This window comes from Pyrgilauda ruficollis, unplaced genomic scaffold (genome assembly GCF_017590135.1).
Source record: "Pyrgilauda ruficollis isolate IOZ18807 unplaced genomic scaffold, ASM1759013v1 scaffold22, whole genome shotgun sequence".
NCBI lineage: Eukaryota > Metazoa > Chordata > Aves > Passeriformes > Passeridae > Pyrgilauda > Pyrgilauda ruficollis.
Genome location: NW_024521428.1, coordinates 4,787,115 through 4,804,786, shown reverse-complemented (window position 1 = coordinate 4,804,786; position 17,672 = coordinate 4,787,115). Strand labels below are relative to the sequence as shown.

At 36.4% G+C, this 17,672-nt stretch overlaps 1 protein-coding gene across 3 annotated transcripts in view; it reads left to right on the top strand.

Moving 5' to 3' along the window:
* The window catches only part of TMEM131 (transmembrane protein 131), a 92,190-nt gene that overhangs the window by 19,352 nt on the left and 55,166 nt on the right, over positions 1 to 17,672 (top strand). For all 3 annotated transcript variants that reach the window (XM_041468463.1, XM_041468464.1, XM_041468462.1), the window contains exons 2-4: positions 161 to 222; positions 10,428 to 10,468; positions 16,950 to 17,018. In XM_041468463.1, the coding sequence (XP_041324397.1) occupies positions 161 to 222; positions 10,428 to 10,468; positions 16,950 to 17,018 (172 nt within the window). The remainder of the gene's footprint in view (positions 1 to 160; positions 223 to 10,427; positions 10,469 to 16,949; positions 17,019 to 17,672) is intronic.

Genomic DNA, 17,672 nt, shown 5'->3' with positions numbered 1-17,672 from the left:
TAGTGTCACAGACTTGTGTTTGTTATTTTGCTAGATTATGCATTATTTTTTTGGTTTGTCATAGCTCTGTCTACAAAATGAAGATGTTTAAATTTTTCTTCTGATTTAGTAACAAAATGGGTTTTTATTAAATTACTTAATTTTTTGTTTTTCTTTGCAGCTTTCATCCAGTCGGATGGCATAATAGAAATGCTGCGTTTTGATGAAGGAGACCTATTGCAGGTAAGTAGTCTGAGTGAATCATCTGATCTAGCAATGTTGCATCTTTTTGATAGCTGCTTTTTGAACTCATGGGTTTGTGGAGTTCTGAAAACAAGCAAGCATTAAGCTCAAGTCCACAGGATCTTTGAACTTTCTAGTTACTTTCAACAATATGTTTCAGTGTGGCCAGAGGTTCTGGTTCCTTGATGTTTTGTGTTGGGAAAACTCATGGGTTTTACCACAGGTTCTCTCGCAGGTTCTTCTTTCTTTCTCAGAAAAACTGGGGGATATTTTGTGTTTAAGGCTCATCTTGATCTGGAGTTGAGATGCAATTGGCTAACTCATATGCAGGAACTGCAAGTGTTGCAAGATTCCTAAACCTAAAGGCAGTTGTTGGGACCAAATTACTGCTGGATTTAAAGAAATTCTAATTACTGCAGTGAAGTAATTACTGTTGCAAATAGTTGTTTTTCGTGTATGATCTTGCCATTCCTGTCAGATCTCTTTTGGTCTGAGTCAAAACGGGAAAAAAATTAATTTTAAAGAATATATGCTGAAATTTTGAGATGGTGGTAGTAGCTAGGATGACATACATAGCAACATGGCTTGATAATAGAGCTCTATGGCTGTGAAGTTCTATTTACTAGGATTTCATATGCATGTATTTTGTGTCTTGCATGTATGTTGAGAATATATTTCTTAAAAATCCTTGATGGTGATAGTCTACTACTTGAAAGGAGCAGAGGAGTTACCAGTGCAGTGCTTGATTTATAACTCCTATCTCCTGTGGAGTTGAGAAAAGGCAATATATGCATCAACATATTACATATTTCAGATTTATGATGTCTTTTTTGTTTTCTCCCTGCCTACCAAGTTGTTTAGGTTAGTTCTTTTCTTTCTTCAATCCTTGGTCCTTAATGTAACTCAGGAATATCTTACTGTAGTGTAATGTACAAGAGTAAGATTCTTCAAATCTATGTAAACTGGTTACAGGAAACATTGCAGTTAAAAACAAATAAGAAACCTCCGCTACAAGCCCCTCAAAAAATATACACTACCAAACAAGCAAACAAAAAAGGCTCAGGTTCTTCATTAGCCAGTTGTTCAGCTGTCATGTGCTAAACATTCTCATGATAGATATCTGTGTATAGACTTATGTTCGGATGTGTAGAGCAGTAGAAGTTTTCCATTAAGTGGTTACAGTTTCTATTATCAAAGCTTTCAACTGTGGATATTTCTTTGACTTGCATGAAGATACCACATATCACCATAAATATAAGGAAAAAACCCACAAGGCTTAGTTTCTTTTCTTTTACATACTCTACTAGAACACATTTGGTTTAATAAAAACAACAGAGACATCATTGGCCCAGTGTTTAAGGTAAAGATGATAGGTAGTTGCATTCAGTCATCTGTAGTTTAAGTGTTCCTTTCTCACCAAGATGAATTTTTTTAAGCTAGTTCAAATTAATCTTAAAGATCTGTAATTATCTTACTCATTTTAGCACTGTATTAACCACTAGTTCTTAGACTAGAAAGTAATGGTACTGCTGTGAACCACTCAATAAGCCATATCAAGATGGGAAAGTAAAAGGTTTGTTAATTATACTAACTTGCAAGATGTAGCAATATTGTTATGGTGGGACAAATTCAAGCAATTCTGCATTGGGCTGCCACTTCCCTTAATATGTTGCTGAATGTTTTATTTAAAACAAAACAAGAGAGACAAAACTTCTGATAAGTGGTTTGTATGTTTTAAGTTATGGTTGTGACTCTTAAGCCAAACATACCTACATAAGTGAAACCACTTCCTTTTAATGACAATGATAGTGTATATTGTTTTCTCTAGCTTACAGATTATTGGGTAATTTCATGTAGATATTAATATGGTGACATCTTGTGACTACCTGCAATTTAAAAAAAGCAGTTACACTGTTAGGAAACCAGACTTATGTCTTGTGAACAGCAGTTACTAAAGTTTTAAACCTACTGTGATGTCACTGACTGTTTCTCTTTTGGCCTTTCCATAAGCTTTCACAAATGTGTGTTGTTCATTACAAATACTATGATGTAGTACTAAATCAGTATTGTCTAATGCTATGTCACCTTCAAACAAATGGTTTGGGTTTTTTTTTTTAATATAAAAAATAACCAATTCAGTACATAAAATGATTAATAATCATTGTGGTATCAAAGCCATCTCCAGTCTTGGTTTATCTCCACTTCTCCCAAGAATCTGATATCTTTAGAGTAGAACAAGCTTTTTCTTGTTTGAAAGTTGCTTTACAAGTAAGGTAAATGAAATGCCAAAGCTTGAATAATATTATTTTTAGGGATTCTTGCCACTTCCTTCCAGTTGGTGTGAACCCTCTTGATACTGGTTTTTTGTACTAATTTGGAGTACATACTTTTGGTAAAATACTCCTTATATCTTTCAATCACACTTTAGGAACTTTCATGTAAAAAATGAATGTGTTGAAAAGTTTGATTTGAATAGTCTGACTGAAAACCACTATTTATTGAAAGAGAATAAATCTTTAAATATTTAAGTACAAAAGCATTTCATTGGTAAAAATAAACTGACAGTGGAAATTTCATGAGCTTATGCTACTGGATAACTAGCAAAAGTAGAGACTGTACTCTCTGGGTGTGGACTTACAGTTTGTGGTTTAGAAAGTGCTATACTGTGTAGTTCAACCTTCTGAGAAAAGTGAGAATTCTATTCTTTAGCTTATGTGTTCAGATTAAAGATTTATATCTAAATAACTTTATGCTAGTTCTGCCTGTGGCTTAAATAAAATAATGAGGGCATTTCTTAATTCTGTCTACTCACATGAATCGGTCCCTTTAAGAACTCAACTTTTTGAACTCTTCAAATAATTCATTTAGATCCTGAACATAGGGTAAGAATAGTATTAATATAAGTGCAATGTAGGGTTTGTGGTTTTTTTCAGTAGCAGGTGGTTTGCAGATGTCTGTATAGTTGTTTGGCACTTCAGAGTCATAGACTGTTGATTGTAAAGGACCTTGGGAGATCATGTATTCATTTTTCAGGTGGTGTTGGGTGTAGATGGGCTATGCCTGGCAGGTGCTTGACTCTTCTTAAAACATCTAGAGAAGTATGTAAGTTTCATGCCTAAGCTGATTTTGCTGCTCCTTTTTTCTCAAGGGTATGTGTACTTGGGTTTTTTGTTAGGTTGTTTTGCCTCTTCATCATGATAATGTTGTGCTGCAATCTGCCTGCAGCTTCTTCATGCAAGTTTTTTACAACACTCTAAATTTACTGGACTTTTGTCACTACTGAAAGTGTAGCACTTATTTGAGACGTTGTGCTCAGAGAGAGGACAGAGTAGTTTCTTCCCTGTCTAATAACGCTTGTTTTAGTAATGCCAAAATCAGTTCTAAGTTTTTGACAGCATTTTGTTTGCTCATATAGTTTGTATTTCACTGTGCTTTCCAGGTACATTGTTTTCTTTAGTGTGCTGTCAGTTATTCCCTTCCCAGTTTTACATTTAAGCTCTCCTTCAGCTGAACTTTGCTACGTCAGTCTCAGGCCATCCCCTCCATGTGTCGTCCTGATTATTTGAAACCTTGTCCAGACCTGACAGATGCTTCACGTCTCTGACAATGATGTCATCTGCAACTATTAGGAGGGGATGAAATAAACTACAACTGTTACTTTTAATAATTTGTCCTTTCATGTTAAGCCAACATACTAGTTTGCTTTTTGAGGACTTTACTTTGAAAAATGAATGGTAAAGTAAAATTTATTTTTCAGAGCAAAGTTTTCTTTTTTTCTTTTTTTTTTTTTTTAATTCAGACTGTTTGGAAAGTACTTCTGCTTATGTAGTAGTATTTTTAAAGTAGTGTATTGCTAAAATGAGAAAGGAGAGTGGTAAGACTTTTCAGTCAAATTACCTTAACACAAATCTGCCGCAATAATCATAAGTGTTTGCAACCATTTTTTACAGGGAAACTTCTAGAAATTATTTTACTGATAATTGCTGGCTTGCAGAAGAGCTGAAGTAGTGAGAATAAAGAAAGCCTGTGTGCTTGTATATACTTAATACATATTCGCTGTCTTTGTTCATAGACTGCTGTAAACTGCTCATTACAAAGACTGATAGTGAGAATTGCAATGGTCCTACATGACAAAGAGATAGGACCTTAATATGATTTGCAGTGGCTTTGTAACACAGAAGATGTGGAACCGAATTACCTTTGTAGGACTCAGCTGTGTTGGTCTCTTACTGGTGGGAGTTTACTGTTTTCTGCATGATCTATACTTCATTCTCAGTGGCACAGCAAAGAATTCTCTTAACACAGGTGGCAAGCTTTCAGTTCTGGTGTATCAGCAATAGTGTTTTCAGGAAGTGAAGTCTAAGTGTATTTTTTAATTACCTCAAATTTTCATATTTATATAAATCAATTTTTTCATATTTTATATTCATTAGTTCATTCATTAATTTTCATATAGTATAAAATCCCTTTTTAAAGGGATTTGATGTGATCTCCATTGATATCTATATAGCCAAAGCGTTAAGAATACAGGCTCATAGGTGGGCAGTAAAGTGACTGGACCATTGACCTTGATGGGTGTATTCTACAGGACAGAGTTCAGCTGCCAGTTGGTTACCTGTGATGGAGCCTGGAACTGAGGACAGCATTGCTCAATGTTGTCTTTAGCAGCCTGGTTGGTGGCATGGAGAGTATTCTCAGTGAGTTTAGAGATGATACCAAATTGGCCAAAGTAGCTGTTACACTGGAAGGCAAGGCTGCTGTTCAGAGCGCCTTCGGCAGGCTGACGGGAACCTCGTGACCTTCAGCTCAGACAGATCTCTGCACCTGAGAGGGAACGGCCCTGTGTGACAGCGTAGCCTGGGCTGTGACAGCAGCACTGCAGGTAAGACTTGAGGGCATTCTGGTAGAGAAAAGGTTGACCATAAGTTCTCCATGTGCTATTGTAGCAAAGACAATTGCCAGCCTACTGAATTGTGAACAAATGTGGATCCAGAAGATAAAGGGTGATTTCCCTCTCCTGTGGGGCTGCAGCTGAATATTGTGTCCAGTCTGGGCTAATCAGTGTGAGGAAGGCACTGATATATTGGAGCAGGCACAGCAGAGTAATGCAGGATGGTCGGGGGCTGGAAGGCTTCTCATGTTAGGATATATTTTTTCAGCTATTAGGAGAAAAGACAGAGAGAAAAAGTGGTTGCTGTGGGCAGTGTGGAATTAACAGGAATCAGAATTTTCATTGTGTGCAGTGGAAGGATGACAAGCTTTGGACAGAGATTCTCATGCAAGAAAAAAAAGAAAACAAGACTTTTAAACTTCAGGATGTTCAAACACTGGACCAGGTTATTAAAAGAAGTTGTAGAATTTCTGTCTTTTGAGATACCCAAAACATGATGGCCCAAATCTCACCTGCACTAATGAGACCTCCGCTGAGCAACAGCTGACTAGATGGCCTCTGGAGCTTTCTTTCCCATGTGTGTGATTTTATAAAGGAGTAAGAGCCATCCTAGTTCATTGCCATGGCTTGTGAACAGCTGAAGTTCTTCTGCTTCTTGTACTGGAAGAGTTGCCATCCCCAGGCTTTAGATTAAAAATAATTGGTGCCCAGGAGTGACTGTTGCAAAGCCAGTGTCAACAGCATGTGTTGCGTCAGCTACAGTCAACTGATGGGGTTGTTGTTTCTTTATGTGAGTTTGGGTCGTGTAAGACCAGGGCAAGAATCACTTCAGTCGACTTTTAGCTACCTTTCAGATTACAGCATTTGTTTTATCATTACCTAAAGCAAGATACATCTCATTAATTAAGTTTATTTTAATTATACTAATTATTAGCATAGAGCTCATGGAGATTTAAGAACAGTAAAGATTTAAGCTGCTATTTATGTATCACTTTCGTAGCTATCTCTTAACGTTTAGTTGCACGCAGCACATGCCTCTTCTACAAGAAGCAACCAGCTGTGAAATAGCGAGATGTAAAATGTTCTGAGTCTTTCAGACTGCAACAGTTTTTTAAATTGATGTGGCTACTCTCTTGTGTAGGAATATAGAAAACTTTGGTTGTTGAGAATTTTGTTAACATTAAAGAAATATATTTGGTGCTGGAAATCCCAGGTCTTGAACCCCTGCCTCCTTGCATTGCCCCAAATGTCCTTGTTGAAGACTTCTGAGCTCTAGTTTAGTTGCTTAAACATAGGTAACCAGTGCTATTTGAGATGTCTTGGACTGTCCCGGGCATCTGTGGACCTGGCAGATGTGGCACAGGGTGTAGGAGAAACTCTGTCATTCTGGATGTCAGTCTGGGACCAGGCAGGCTGCCCTAGGACGTTTATCTCAAGTGGCAGCAGATGCCTATGTTTAGATGACTGAATGTAGTGCTAGGTAATATGACCTCTTACCAAGAAGTGAAGAATAGCTATTATAACAACTTGATGAGACATTAAAATTAACTTGGTGGTTGTGACTGTTTGTTTGTTTAGTTGGATTTTTTGTTTTTATGTTCTGGCTGAGGTTAACAACCATGGGTATTTCTTTGGAGACGGCCTTTAGGCTGTAAGGTATGGATTTTGATTCTCCATGTATGCAAGATTATTGTCTGATGTCTTCCACAATTACAGAGTCTTTAAAGTGTACAGATTCTCTGTGAAATCGGTCTTAAGAATATAACCCTGTGGAGAGAAACTATTCCTAAGTCTTGAATCCATGGTGTTGGCTGACTGTCTTCTAATTTTCTAGCTCACTCTGTGCAAGTTTTCTGAAGATCTTTATACTGAAATCCCTGATTTATAGTTTAATCCTACTAGGGTTATATAAGAGATTAAATTCAGGCATGATATGGTTAGGAGCAACAGCCTAAATATTATCTGATGTCTTTAAATTAAAAAAAAAAAAGAATCACCTATCTTCAAGTCTTGAACACAGCCTTTTGGGTGGAAGCATCATAAATGCACAGTACTGGTAAAAGGGGTGATTTTTCCCTTTCTCACTTTTTCCCCACGCAGTTGTATACTTCTGCTGTTCCTTTTGTGCTGACCTTAGGTTTTGTTGTTAGGGATTTGGATTGGGAAATTAATCCAATTGAAGGGTTTTCATTTTCCTGTAACTTATCTTATTATAGATCTTGAAATACTAATAGTGTACACATGCATTGTACTTCCTGATCTGTACATTGCACTATTTTGTTATTTGTAATGCTTCTTCAGTACAGATAAGATTTAATAAATGTTACATATAAATAATACTTTTCTAATTCTGCTCTTTTACAATGTACCCTTTATGGAAGAAAAGATGAAGCTGTGTTTTTAAAAGAGCATAGTTTTATTTCTCTTTACCTGATAAACCAACAGTATTAAGCAAAGCCTATACAATAAATAGTGGATTGATTAGTACATGGCTTTAATTGCTGACAGTTTTGTGCAGTCACACAGGAAAAATAGCAGGCCAGACTGGAGTACAATAGGTCCACAATTATACCTGGAGATCAATTTTTTTTTTTTTTTAAAGTGTTTGGGACTTGTAACTGAACACAGTTGTATGTTTTTATTTACTGCATGACTTGAAAGATTGACGTGTAATAAAAAAGAGTCGTAATTCTAGAAACTGCCACATGAGATTTATTTTTGGTTTAGTTCCATGATGCTATAGTTGTTGAAGTTGGTATGCTATTTCTTTGCTCTTGATTGAGGCTGATCCAAAAAACGTACTTTAAAAACTCCAACAAAATCCACACAACAAAATACGCACAAAAACAATCGAACAGAGTAAAAGCAAGCAGCTCCTGCTCAAAAAACAGGAAGTGTAATTAAAATGAATTTATAATACTGCTTGTGTTTAATGGACATCTGAAAGCAAAAACCAGGCTTTTCCTTGTAGGCATGAATCTTTGATGGACTTTTGCTCTTAAATATATCTCAGAAATAAATACCAGTCTTAGCAGAGTGATTTATGATTTTAAACCTGATCTACAGATATTCGACTTAATATTTTCATAGCAAATCAGTAATTTCAGAACATAGGGGAAAACCTTGGGTGTGCAGTCAGATAATTCAACTCCCAGCAGTTAACTGCAGCCATGGCAATGTAGTAGTTGCACTTTCGTCAGTTATGAGTATTTCCATTTGTTTCTGCGTTTTTCTGGAGTTAAATTTGATCTCCACTGCCTTCTGTCTAAAAGTTGGCCTAGGTGGAATCTTAGACTGAGTCTAATATTAGTAGTATTGACAGCAAATTATGATGCTTAAGAGTACATATAACTAACAACTTTCTGCATGAAATTATTTAATACTTAATAGAACATGCTGCCTTGTAAGAGCCAAAGCTAGTTGTGAAGGATGGGACAGTGCTGGTAATGGCTATTTTAGTTGCCCTGTCACAGGATCTGAACCTGTTAGCTCCATCATCTGTCAGGTAACTGCTGGTAATTTAATTATGTGCTTTAGTTATGTTTTGAAAGAAAAAAAAAAAAAGCCCTTCATTGTTGAAAGAAATGTTTTATTTAATTTTTTGCAATTAATGTGCTTTAAAGAACATTGGTAAGGATTACAAGGTTTTATATACAGTTTTGTATATCTGTTAATTTCACAGAGTAAGCCCAGTTCTTGTGGTTTAACTCCAGCTAGAAGCTCATCCTCACACAGCTTCTTGCTCTGTTTCCCCCATGGGATGGGATGGGGGAAGGGAATCTGAGGAGTAAATGGGAGAAAACTCATGGGATAAGATAAAGACACTTCAATAGGTAAAGCAAAATAAAGAAATCATGGAATTATAATCTCAGAATGTTCTGAATTGGAAGGGACCGCAAGGATCAACAAGTCAAACTCTTGGCCCTGCACAGGACAGCCCCAAGATTCACACCATGTGCTTGAGAGCATTGTCCAAACACAAACAACAACAAAAAAATCTTATGAGATGCTCTGTGTTACCTTTCAAAATTGCAAGTAAATCCTCAAGTTACCAACAGATTCGCTTTGTCTTACAATGGTAAATAATACACTTCCAGCTTTCTTTAGTTTGACTGGAGGGCAAGCTGGAGGGTGAGTAAACCAAGTAACTTCATTTAAATCTGGAATGCTACTTAGATTTACAATCCAAAATTGATCCTTGACATGAATCAAACATTAATGCTTGTAGACTCAGTGATTTAATAGAAGTAATTATAAAATTTCCAAGAAATAGCAAAATCATATTTCTCTAATAAAAGAATCTATATTTTAAGTAAAGATAATTTTTAATAAACTATTTTAAAAAATACTTTTAGCTTAGAAAAAAAAAGAAAGTGTAATTTTTAGCTGGAATAGAAATCAGGAAAGTGTCCAGCAAAAGGGACTTGATTTTTAGTTCTGAAATGAGATACAAGTTTGCATTCCCCTTGCAAATAAGTGGCTTTGTTGTACTAGAGGTGAACTGGTCAAGGTGCACTATGGACTTCATCAGACCTGTGAGCTTTTTTCCCCACTCTCAGAGGATAAATATTCTGGTTGGCCATGAAATGTCTTTAAGAGGATGACTAAAATCCTCAGTTTGATTCCAAATCCTGTGGTAAGACTGAAGTTTTGCAAGTCTGGTATGTTTTAACATTAGCTGTATCAGAAGGACACTCATAGTCAGACTTCCAAACCAGTTGGTATTTCTTAGGCGAGAGTAAACTAACTGGAAGTCCCTAGACAACGTAACCTCCTTGTTTTCAGGTAATTAACTGAAATGTCCAGCAGAGTGGAAGGAAGGGTATGAATAATAGAGGCTAGAAGATCATTAGCAGAGAAGGAGATGATGTTTCCTAGTCAAAAGGGGATTATAGCCTTTGTTTTCTAGGTGTTAAATTACATCAATGAGATAATTGGTGGACTATTTCTTGTTTTATATGCTTTTCTTTGTAGTTAGTTTCTTACATCTATCTATGCTAGGTTTTTCTTTTGCTTCATACAGTGTTATAATTTCCTGAACTTTTTTCTTCTCTCAGTTTTTAGGTTGTTAAGTTGCTGCTTGTTTTCTAGGTTGTGGGCATTACTACCACAATTCATGTCCAAGGCCAAACTTAATTTCTTTAATTGGAAAAAGCCAATTTACATTTTCTGCTCCAGCTCAGAAAACTCCTTTATGCTTTCAAGCTGATTTACTAACTTGTTGCAGTTGCCAGGTTGGTAGGTTGGGTTTTTTTCCTCACTGGTGGTATAATGCTGTTGGTCTCTTAAATTTAATTTTTTTTTTCTTTTACAGACTGAGACAACTTTAGGCCTCAGTTCATATCAACAGAAAAGGTAAGCATCTTTCTAAAAGTTTAACATAGACTTTAATTGTAAGATTTGTGATACTTTTCATAGGAATAATAACGGTTTAGTGTAAAAAAGATCACATACAAACCATGTGATTTTTTTTCCAATTATTTTTCTCATTCAGAGGAAATGAAACTAAAATGTGAGATAGTTTTTAATATTGAACAGCTAAATCATAGAATGGTTTGCGTTGGAAGGGACCTTAAAGATTAAGCTAGTTCCATTCCTCTGCCATGGGCTGGGTTCCTGTCCCTCACTACCCAGTCAGTAAAGAAGTCCTTCCTAATATCTCATCTAAACCTTCCCTCTTTCAGTTTAAAGCCCTCTCCTTCTTGTCCTAGCACTAAATGACCTTGTGAAAAGTCCCTCTCCACCTCTCTTATGGATACTGTTTTGGGTACTGGAAGGTGCTCTAAGGTCACCTCAGAGCCTTCTCTTCTTCAGGCTGGGCAGCCCCAACTCTCCCAGCCTGTCTTTGTAGGAGAGGTGCTTTGTCCTTGTGATCATCTTTATGGCCCTTCTTGAGGAAGAAGCTTCACATAATCTGGAATAAAAAGTGGAATAAAAAAACTGAAGAATTCTTCGATTCACTTTGTAATGTATACCACAGAGTAATTCTGTGTAATTAAACTGAAAGTCTTCTTGTAGATTTTTTTAAAATATTTTTTTCTGTAGTTTCTTTTATTGAGGAGAAAGTTTGCCTACTTCAAAAATTCTTGATGTACTCTTCAAAGAAAAACTTGATGTTATTTTTGATAGATTCTTCCCTGCATTCCTTTGTGCCATCATAAAATCATTAAGGTTGGAAAAGACCTCCAAGATCACCACCTCCTACCTTCAGCGATGTGCCACCATGCCCACTAAGCCATATCACAGAGCTGTACATCTACTCATTTTGTGAGGTGATGTCACCTCTTCCCTAGGGAGGCTGTTACAGTACTTAACCACATGATGATTTTTTTTTGGAATACCCAACCTGAATCTCCCTGGCACAGCTTGAGGCCATTTCCTCTTGTTCTGTCTCTGGTTGCCTGGGAGGAGTCTGAGCCCTACATGGCTACAACCTCCTTTCAGGTGGTTGTAGAGAGCAGTGAGGTCCAATCACCTTTGAGCCTCCTTTTCTCCAGATTAGACATCCCATGACCCTGTGTTGTCCTCTCCTGTCCTGAAGACATAACCTGTTACTGAAGAGTTTGCCACATATGGTGTCTGAGAAGGAAAATAAGTGGCCTCTTTTCTCCCTGATCCCTAAGTTTTCTCTGAAGAATCATCAGATATTCTTGTTTGTCTAATGAATGCATTGAACAGTAATAATCCAGCTTGTTTCTTTGATAGTAGCATTCTGCGAACTGTCATAGTGCATTTTCAGTAAATACATTTATGTTTTTTCCACAACCTGTTTTCTGTTCCTTTTCAGGAAATCTAGTAAAAGAATTTTCCATTTCAAATGAGTTCCTATTTTACTGTGTGTATAGTTGCTTAATTGTGGGCTTAAGATCCTTCTTTTTGAAAGTTTTGAAAAACCTATGAAATCTCCAGCTGTGGACAGGAATGCAAACAGCTGTAGTTATGTGCTGCAGTATGTCAGTCAGACTGCAAGTATGAGAACATGAATTTACAGGAATGACAGTTGAACAAAAGATAACAATGATTAATGTATTTCTGTGTCTTGGATGTAGCCAGACCTTGTTTAAATAGAATAGTATCTTGTTTAAATAATGAAATCTCAATGGCAGAAAGAAAGTGCCTATGTTGGCATCCATAGATTAGATGCAATATTGTTTCCCAGAAAACAACTGAATTTGGTGGTTCTTGAGATTGAGGCCATGGACTAGATTGCTTACAGGATTTTTTAATTTTAATTTCTCAACTAAGAAGATTGCTTTCTGTATTGGAAACTTCAGTGTTCTAGAGTGTGTTCTGTTAATACGCTGGTTTAGCTATCTGAAAATAAATAGTCCGTTCCACTGAAGAGTGCTAGCCTATTTGAAATTCAGTCACAATGTGATGAAGGTCTGCATTACGAGGTCTCTGATACCATGTTACATAGCTAACACCAAATTTGCTTTGGTTTTTCTCTCTCACTGCTGTTACTGGTTTTGCATGAATCTTTCCTTTAAGTCTTTTTCTAGGTTATTTTTTTTCAGTAGCATTGCTAAAAACAATACTTAACTTCTCTAGATGACTCATCTTTCCTTGCCCTTATTAGAGATTATTTCTTCTTCTTGGTATAGCTTGCCAATATTTTTTCCCTGTTTAGACAGTTTATTCAGTTCTTCTATCTACTTTTTAGTACTAAGTGGAAGGAGGGAGATGAACTAGCAATTTAGTTTGTTTTGTTCCTGCCCATGGTCAGGTTACAGTGCATCTATTCAAACTTCTCCCTGTTCTTTCCCCAGACACTCCCCCTTGGGAATTGCTGGCTTTGAACTTTGCCTGTTATGAGTGTGTTTTCCTGATATAAGGTTAATATTGACATATCTGAGCCAGCTACTATAAAAAAAACACCATTCTTGCTAGTCTTTTTATTCATCTGCATTTTTAGCAGCAGCTTCTGCCAGATACTGAAGTGGTCAATTGTTTTGTGAGAGTTCACTTTCTCACTGAACCTGTGATTAGTACCCATATTTATAAAAAAAAAATAATCAAGTTTTAAAAATTAAAATATCTTTTCTGATATAAGCAGCTCAGCTTTATTTTTAAATATTAACAAGCTGTGGATGCACTCAGGTTACTTACAGAACATTTTTAGCTCAAAAAGTCTACAGTGGCTCTTTTGAGGATTATGGCACAAAAAATACCCACTGTGAAGTATTTACCAATTTGTCATTTTAAAGGTTCACATAGTTATTTTTAGATACGCTTTTATTTGATTTTGTGGTAACGGAAATAAAGTAGCAGCTTTCTAAGAGTTCTTGTTGCTAAATAAAATAGTGAGAATTAAGTCGTTTCGCAGCTTAATTCTGCTGTCTTTATTTCTTTACAATTTATGGCACAAGAGAGGAAATAAAACCCTTTAAACAACTGCTGAAGTAATGTGGGAAAAAAATACATGTGGAGTATGCTTAGATTTGAATTTCCTGCAGTAGAAATTAAAGATTTTACAGATAAGATTCCACAGAGCACACAACTCCTACAGAAATCCCAGAACAGCTAGAAAGGTAAAGCGAGGATACAGACACAGTTGCTGCCCAACTTTGCAGAAATCTTTAAATATTGGATGTGAGAAGCCTTTTCTTCATCTGCAAATGCAAAGATGTGCATTGATTATCTAAAATTGAGTGCCTAATGCTCTGATGAACAGCAAAGCATTATGGAAGTGCTGAAGAATGTCCTTAAGACAGAAAAATATTGTGGCTTAGCACAGATGGACACCCATGTCAGCTACAGCCTTTGCAGGCATTGCTATTTTGACGATGTTTATGGCAGCATATGTGACTATTGAGACATGAAGGTGCATTTCAGTGAATTGCATCTGGGTAGCAGCAGTATCTTAGTTAGTAGTTGAGGGAAATGTCCACTCAGATACAGCATGGATGGAACAAGGAGGATAACAGTCCTGCTGGGGACTATGTGTAGTTAACTCTCAAGTCTCATTTTTAAAATCAAAATTTTGCAGAAGGAAAAAGATGTTGAGAACATTTAAATTATGGGTCCATATGACTCCTGGCCTGTTCTTAGTCTGCTGGCAGATATCTGCTGTCCTTTCTTCCAGATGCATATTTTCTTTTTCATGTTGTTCTTCTTAAAAAGAAGTCTTTAAAAGCTAGAAAACTTGGAGGGGTAGGGAAGGAAAAAAGTTTAAATTGTGATATAAGACCGGGAGCCATATTTCTACATGCATACAATAGTAATTAACTTCATGTCATTATGCTGTAAAGTTGCCCTACCCATGGGTGTATCCAGCCTTCGGTGAGCAAGTGCCCAGCAGAGCAGACATTATCATCATTTCCTTGTCTGCTGCAAGTTGACTCATGTTGGGCCCTTCAGAAGGCAAAGTTTGTGAATCCCTATATTGCTTGCTCTCATTTGAATCTTATTACAGCTCTTACTTTTATTATAATAGTTGGGATTCATTATGATATTGTTGCCTTAACCAAACTTCAACCAAATGCAACAAATTTTAAAAATCTGTGTTGTCCAACTTGCTTTCCAGGATAATACAGCTCTGTGTCCTGAGAAAATGTTGCCTAGCCTTCATGTGTATGTGGAGAATTGAGTATGTCATGATTGTTCAAGTTAGGCCAAGTTACCATTGACAGTGTTTTCAATGCATTTGAAATAAAGATAATAATTATTGTATTTGTAAATATTGTAAATATTTTTAGTATTTTTCCATAAAAGGAATTGATATGTCATTCTGCCAATAATTACCAACACAAAAGAGGTGCTGTCTAACTGTTCAAAGTTTTAATTTTGGAAGAAATGTACAGAATTATTTTTAAGTTCATGCAAAGATGAGTGGTTTCTGTTTAATGTTACTTGGACAATAGAGGTACAGGAGATTTTTGACCTTTTTGATTTAGAAATGCACTCTAAATGGTTTTTTAAATTAGACTGTAAACTCTGAAGACGTACTAGTGACTTGTTTTATCCTTATGAAACCTAACTGCTAGTATAGTTTTCCAGTTGTATTCTCCTATGTCTGGTGTCTCTGTAAACCTCATTTTGTTGAGCATTTATTCCTCAGTTTGAGGTTCGACTTTAGCCTGTGAAGGTGTACCCAAGCACTCTCTTATTTGACAACTGTAATGTCTCACAGCCACACTTTGTAGTACCAAGAATTTAAATTTTTTTTTTGTTGACTTGAATAGTTTTTCCTTTTGGTGTCTTCTTGTATTTTCACTTCTGTTGTACTGTGATCTGCACACACATGGCATATGTGCACACACACAGACATGCACATTTAAGTATATACTAAGGCTGACTGCATGTACTAAACCCACTCCTCTCCTGGTAGTGTTTTATTACTTTTATGTGGATAAAGCTGTTTTTAGTGACTAGACTCTGTAGCATTGAAGATGCTTTGACATCCAAACATAGAGCGCTGGAAATTAATACACAGCATGCTAATCATACTTGGAGTGTGAAGATTCAGTCTCAGAGTTCTAGTGAGTCATTGAGACAATGTAATTTTCTTTAAAATGCTTTTGATTTTATTTTGATTAAAGGATACAATTAAGATTTCCTAGCCTGTTCTTAAACTTTTACTTCTGTAAATAGCTTCCTTGTTGAGGTGGTTCTGAAGCATGGAAAGACATCTGAATTTGATCAATAATTAGTTTTCCTGGAATTGCACTGGTTGGAATTGGATTGATCTTTACTTAAGGCCTCAGCTTTCATAAGACAAGCCACAAGTGCGTGTCCCATTTCCTGGCTGCTCCTCCATGCTGAGGCAGGGCTGCCTAGCTCTGGATAGAACTGGGTCTGTGAAGTATCTTTCCTTACCCAGGATAAATGACTGCAGCTCTGTGTTTGGACATCTAGGATTGATATAAAGTCAGAAAACAAGGATCTAAACCATTAAGGCTGTTTTAGTAACAGGAAAAAAAAGCATTTGAAGAAAAAAAAAAAAAAAACAGCTGTTGGTCTTGCCATTCAGGAGCCATTGATCTTATTCTTTAGTCTTCGCTATTTTTTTTATGTTGTTGTCTCCCTATTTTGTTTATGAATAGGATTTTTACTCAGCTCAATTAAAGTGTAACAGCTACAGAGATGCTTAACTGTGATGACAATCGCATCATTCTGAATAATAAAAAATATTTAGGTCAATGAAGCCGCTTTGTATATTTTACTTATATTTTTTGTTGTGGGTTAACTGTTGTGCTCTATATAACTGTACTGATAAAATAAGCAGTAGCAGAGAATGCTTCCGGGTGCTTTGTTGACTTCACTGCTGGATTGTTTAAGTGCTGTTTAAGTTTTGGCCTTCAGCTACCAGAATTCTCCTAGAGTTTCCAGGGGGACATTAGTATAAGCAAAGCTAAGGAATGCTTCCAAAGCAGAGTCATTGTCTTCTGGATATTGCAAGTTTTGAACAGTATTGGGTGTTTTCTCACATGTGGCCTCAGTACCTTCAAACGCATCCAAAATTACTGTTACACACTGGACAATATCCAGAACATCTTTCATTGCAATGTTGGACATTGCTATGAAGGATGATGTAAACATTTTTAATGTGTTGTTTCACTCAGCCATCATTATATAAAGGAGAGCTTTACACTTCAATTATGTCCCTTTTCAAGATATGTACTTTTACATAATCTTTCTTGGAAGCACTGCATAATCATGTTGTAAAATTGCGGTATTTTGACTGGAGAAGTTTTTTTTTGTTTGCTTCTTCTTTTGAATTAGTTGCTATATTAGTATTAATGAATTTTGCTAATAAGGAGCTATTTGAGATGGAAAGGGGGCAAAAATATGTCATTTAATACTATCTTTTACAGCATTTCAATTTTTCTTGCAGTGTATCCCTGTATCGGGGAAATTGCCGACCTCTCCGGTTTGAGCCACCAATGCTGGACTTCCATGAACAGTAAGTTGAAAAGTTTTTTGATCTGTTTAGTTGTGCAAATTAAAACAAAACAAAAAAGCAACCAAACAAAAAAGCCCCAAAACAAACAAACAAACCCCCAAAAAACCTCCATCCACTGCAAAAACCAAACAACAAATAACAAACAAAAACCCAGAAAATTTAAAGCTGATAGAGAAGGTTGTATATGTAGATTGCATTAATAGATTGGTGTAATTGACCTACAGAGGGCTGCTGTACTCCGTATCATGTAGTAGCAAGCATCATGTAGTGACCTGCCAGCTGCTGTGGTTTTGATGATTTAGGTACTTGTACAGCTGCTCTGCAGAGTGGACAGTTTGAAGTCTAGAATGTAATGTTCTGAGGTGAGATTACCCCTCTGCTTGAATATAACCTGTGTCAGGGAGCATGTTCTCTAGCACATCAGTTTTACTATGGCTTTGGTGGCAAAAAAACTGACTGTGGATCTGCAGTTATTAGAACAGTAATGTTGAGTTATGAAAATACAGCCTCAAGGAGAAAAAATAGCCTCCAGGAGCTTAGCTCCATGTTCTCTCTACCTTACAACTGGTTGCTGCTTCCATTAAACAAAAGGGAGAAGGAAGGAAGTTAATTTCACCAATGTACCTGTTAGTTGTGAGAACTACTTCAGTCTTA